This window comes from Bacillus rossius, chromosome 7 (genome assembly GCF_032445375.1).
Source record: "Bacillus rossius redtenbacheri isolate Brsri chromosome 7, Brsri_v3, whole genome shotgun sequence".
NCBI lineage: Eukaryota > Metazoa > Arthropoda > Insecta > Phasmatodea > Bacillidae > Bacillus > Bacillus rossius.
Genome location: NC_086335.1, coordinates 70,235,952 through 70,239,771, shown reverse-complemented (window position 1 = coordinate 70,239,771; position 3,820 = coordinate 70,235,952). Strand labels below are relative to the sequence as shown.

Here is a 3,820-nt window from a genome sequence, read left to right as displayed (position 1 = left end):
TTAACTCACGTAATAGCAAACATTTGATGAAAATACAGAAAAAAGTGGCCTAAGACATTTTTTGAAAGTAAAAATTAATCAACACAGAATTTATTATTCACTATAGCCCTTTAAAGCTCAGTGACAATTTTTTTTTTTACATTAGGAAGAGAAGGAAAAAAACATCGTTGCCTCAAAGCAAGTTTAGACATAAGCATTAAAAGTCTTAAGTAAAAGCTGTGATTTATTTTTCTTCACTGGAGATTTTATACCAGGAAATCATTTACTTAAAACTATCCCTGAAAATAAGTCTTCAGTGTTACACATGGCCGACCACCGCTAGTAGGAAATAATATTTTGGTGCGCTCATGTAGAAAAACCATATTTTTTATATTCTTCATAGAGTCTCTTTGGGATACGCTAAAATATGTGTTTTTTATTTTTCTTTACTTAAAGTAATATTTGTATTTTCACCGACAACATTATTATCATTTAAGAATGTTGTATCCGGCATAAACGGAATATTATTAAGACAAACATTCAAAAACCTTTTTGCTATTATATGCTAAACTTTGATTTGTGAAAGAGACAGTTATAAAATTATTTGTGTTTCCTTGTAAGATTTTAATTAAGTAGGTTAATTTTTATCTTCATATTTTATCTTTTATGTGTTATCTCATGTAAATTAAACTATAGCAAAATTGTTTTTTTTATCTTTGGTTTCATAGTATCCACTTTTTTTTATTTGGTAATAAAAATATTACCTTTATTTTCAGTTTAGCAATATTGCCAAGTGAATACACCAATTATGATAAGGAGACTAAATTAAGGTACAAATCTGAGTTAGAGGCTTAGGTGCAGAAAAAATAATAATAATTAATGTTGGATGGGAAATGGATTTATTTATCACAGTGCAGTAAATTTAGAATGTTTCCTCGGTACATTGCAAGTCCGGGATCCCGTGGTATCGAGCCGGTGGATGAGGGGGTGAGGGGGGAGGTCGTCAGAGCGGCGAGGCGTGGCTCAGTAGGTGGAGTAGCCGTAGGGGTAGCCGTAGCCCAGGCCGGAGTAGCCGTAGCCGGGGTAGGCAGCGGCGGAGTAGCCCAGACCAGCGTAGCCGGCGGCGGGGACGCCGGCGTAGCCCAGGCCGGAGTAGCCGTAGCCGGTGTAGCCGACTGCGGGGATGGCGCCGTAGCCCAGACCGGACACGTACCTCTTGTCCTTCTGGGCCTCCTCGGCCGAGGCCAGAGCCACCAGCACGGCGAGGACAACACAAGCCTGCAACAACACACCGTCACCAAAATTAGTTAATTTAAAACCGAACAGCAGTTTTACGAGTCATTCAAGGAAGCCATGAACGTAATATCTCGTGGACAGCTTGACTATCAACTTCTTAACTCCAGGGTTTAGGTCACCTATGTGAATATGATAAAGTGTCTGACGTTTCGGCAGGCTTTGTTAGCCATATTCAGGGTAGATGAGCAGCTGAATCCTAGAAGGTGGCTGGAACCAGCCTCGTAGGAACGTCGGACTCAAATATGGCCTTCTCCCAGACTTCAAAATAAAAAGTGAACTAGGTTAGATTTTCTGACCTGTATGATAATTTTATTGACACTACTCAGTGCATTTGAATTCAAATACAATAATAGTGACACAAAATAAATTTTTATAGGCCAGTTTACGGTCGTTCGCCGAAATCAAAGCCCATTATTACTGGTTTTCACAAAATTATATTTATAATGCTAGTATAATTTTTGCTGTTAATTCTTAAGTACCTAACAGTATAACATCTTTAAGATAACCATCAGCAGTACAAGTAATTGTGAATTCATAGTCATTATTTGGAGTATAAAAAAAAGTTTCTAAAACCTCTTTCCAAAAACGCTTCGTAAAAATTTTAATGTTTTGTCAAATTTTAGCACGCCATTCTTGAAAACTAGTCAGCATTTCCTTCAGCGCTCCATGCGGGGAACGCTTGCATTATTAGCGAGGGAGTACGAAGGCCATCAGAAAAAAAGAAGTGAATATTAGTGTCTAACATCCAACGGCTATGCGCGCAATTACATCGGTTAACATGTTAATATTTTTTTTGGAGGCCACCAGAAAAAAAATTTTCCATTCATTTGTCCAGCTAGTTTTTCTTGATAGAAAAATAAATTTTTCTGTGATTCAAACTACTTTTCTGTAGCTAAACTGTAATTTTTATTCAGAAAATTGTATACTACATACATTTTAATGAAAACAACTGTATCACTACAAAATAATGTTCACGGAAGTGTTGGTTTCGGGTTCTTTGTCCTGGCATTTAGGCTTTGTGTTGTCCCAGGTGAATATTCGATTATCTTTATGGTACTAGTGTATAAAAATATAATCTTGAATGTAACATATTTAGAATAATAACTAGGGCCCGGATTAAATTCGCGGGTTCAATGATCTGTAGGATGAACTCCATAGTTCTACGTACACTCGGTCAAATGTTATCCACTCATTGCCTGCTGTATTGTGAGAAGTCCCAACGTAGAAGCCTGTGATTCGATAAAGCTTTGGTTGAATGTTTCTCATTGGTTCAGAGTCTCCAGGTGAGTTTTAGGCCAATAGCAGAGGCAGCACTGAGGTATAACTATTTGTATTTTAGACTGTTGCGAAATGAATTCGTGAATTTTTCCGGTCTCTAATTATAACACATGCATAAATAAGCACAGCCACGTGTTGTGCAGAGTGCAACATGTTTCCACAGGAAGCGCGGCCGGAGCGCACTCGGCGAGGAAGAGCAGGCACTCACCAGGACCTTCATGGCGGCGAGAGGGAGATGTCTGGCGCTCGGAGGACTCGGAGGACTCGGAGAGCGAGTGGTGCCTGGTCGCCCGCCACGGGGGCTTATATACTCGCTCCAGATGACGCCCACTCCTCCCCCGGGCAGGGCGTCGGCCGCGGCCGAGTCGCGAGTCCCAAGGTCGAGGTCGGCCGGGTCCGTCCGGCCCAAGGCCCGCGGCTGTCCTCCGTGTCCGGGGGTCTGCGCCCCGCTGCACCGGGCCCCCTTCCCTCGGCTGGAGCGCCCGGAGTCGCCCGAGCTACAAGTCTGCGGGACACACACTTGAGGAAACCAGGAATTTCGATTTTCTAAAGTCCCACTCATTTGCACAGCTTCATACAATTTTCTATTATTTCAGATGAACATTACTTTCTGCCTTGTTGACTATAGCTTAAATTGATTGTTAATGCATGTTTAATTAATTTATAAAATTAGTTGCACCTGGTCGTCGGACCGTCTGTGCATCGAGGCTACGCATCAACTTCAGTTTGAAGTAAAGACTGGTCACCCCTGGTAGAGACGTGACGGACACCCGCCAAACGATACCGCGTCACGAGCTCAAGGCAACGCCATCTATTGAAGAAGTTACTGTCATTACAGCCTCTAGTTCGCTAGCAGCAGGCGAGCTTCACCAAGCGGAAGTGTTTTGCCAAGATAAAAGATAGGAGGTCGCCAGACTTTTACTATAATTCAGTCGTCATCACGGTAGTTTTTTATAGGTATAGAACATTTTATAAGATAGTGGAGTTAGATTCATTGATTTCTGTTGTGCCTTACATAATAAATAATGGAAAGAAAAATTATGTTTACAAAATTATACATTTCTAAAACAAGTTACATTTTTAGGAATATTATAATACATAATTAAAGAAATATTTATGAAAACTGTAAAACACAATGAGCAAAAACTAATTACAAAAATATTGTAAAATAATATTTGTCGTTTAAGATTTCGTCTGGTGAATTTGCAGCCATCTTGAAAGCCAATTTTTTAATGTTGACTGGGTTTTTCACGATTCGTTCCTTCTG

At 40.2% G+C, this 3,820-nt stretch overlaps 1 protein-coding gene across 1 annotated transcript; it reads right to left on the bottom strand.

Moving 5' to 3' along the window:
- Positions 1 to 208: 208 nt before the first annotated feature.
- Positions 209 to 2,827, bottom strand: LOC134534489 (cuticle protein 6.4-like). The gene is made up of 2 exons (XM_063372967.1): positions 2,762 to 2,827; positions 209 to 1,257 (listed from the first exon to the last, which is right to left on the bottom strand). Exons 1-2 carry the CDS (start codon positions 2,771 to 2,773, stop codon positions 1,003 to 1,005), a joined length of 267 nt encoding a protein of 88 aa, XP_063229037.1. The 5' UTR covers positions 2,774 to 2,827; the 3' UTR covers positions 209 to 1,002.
- Positions 2,828 to 3,820: the final 993 nt, after the last annotated feature.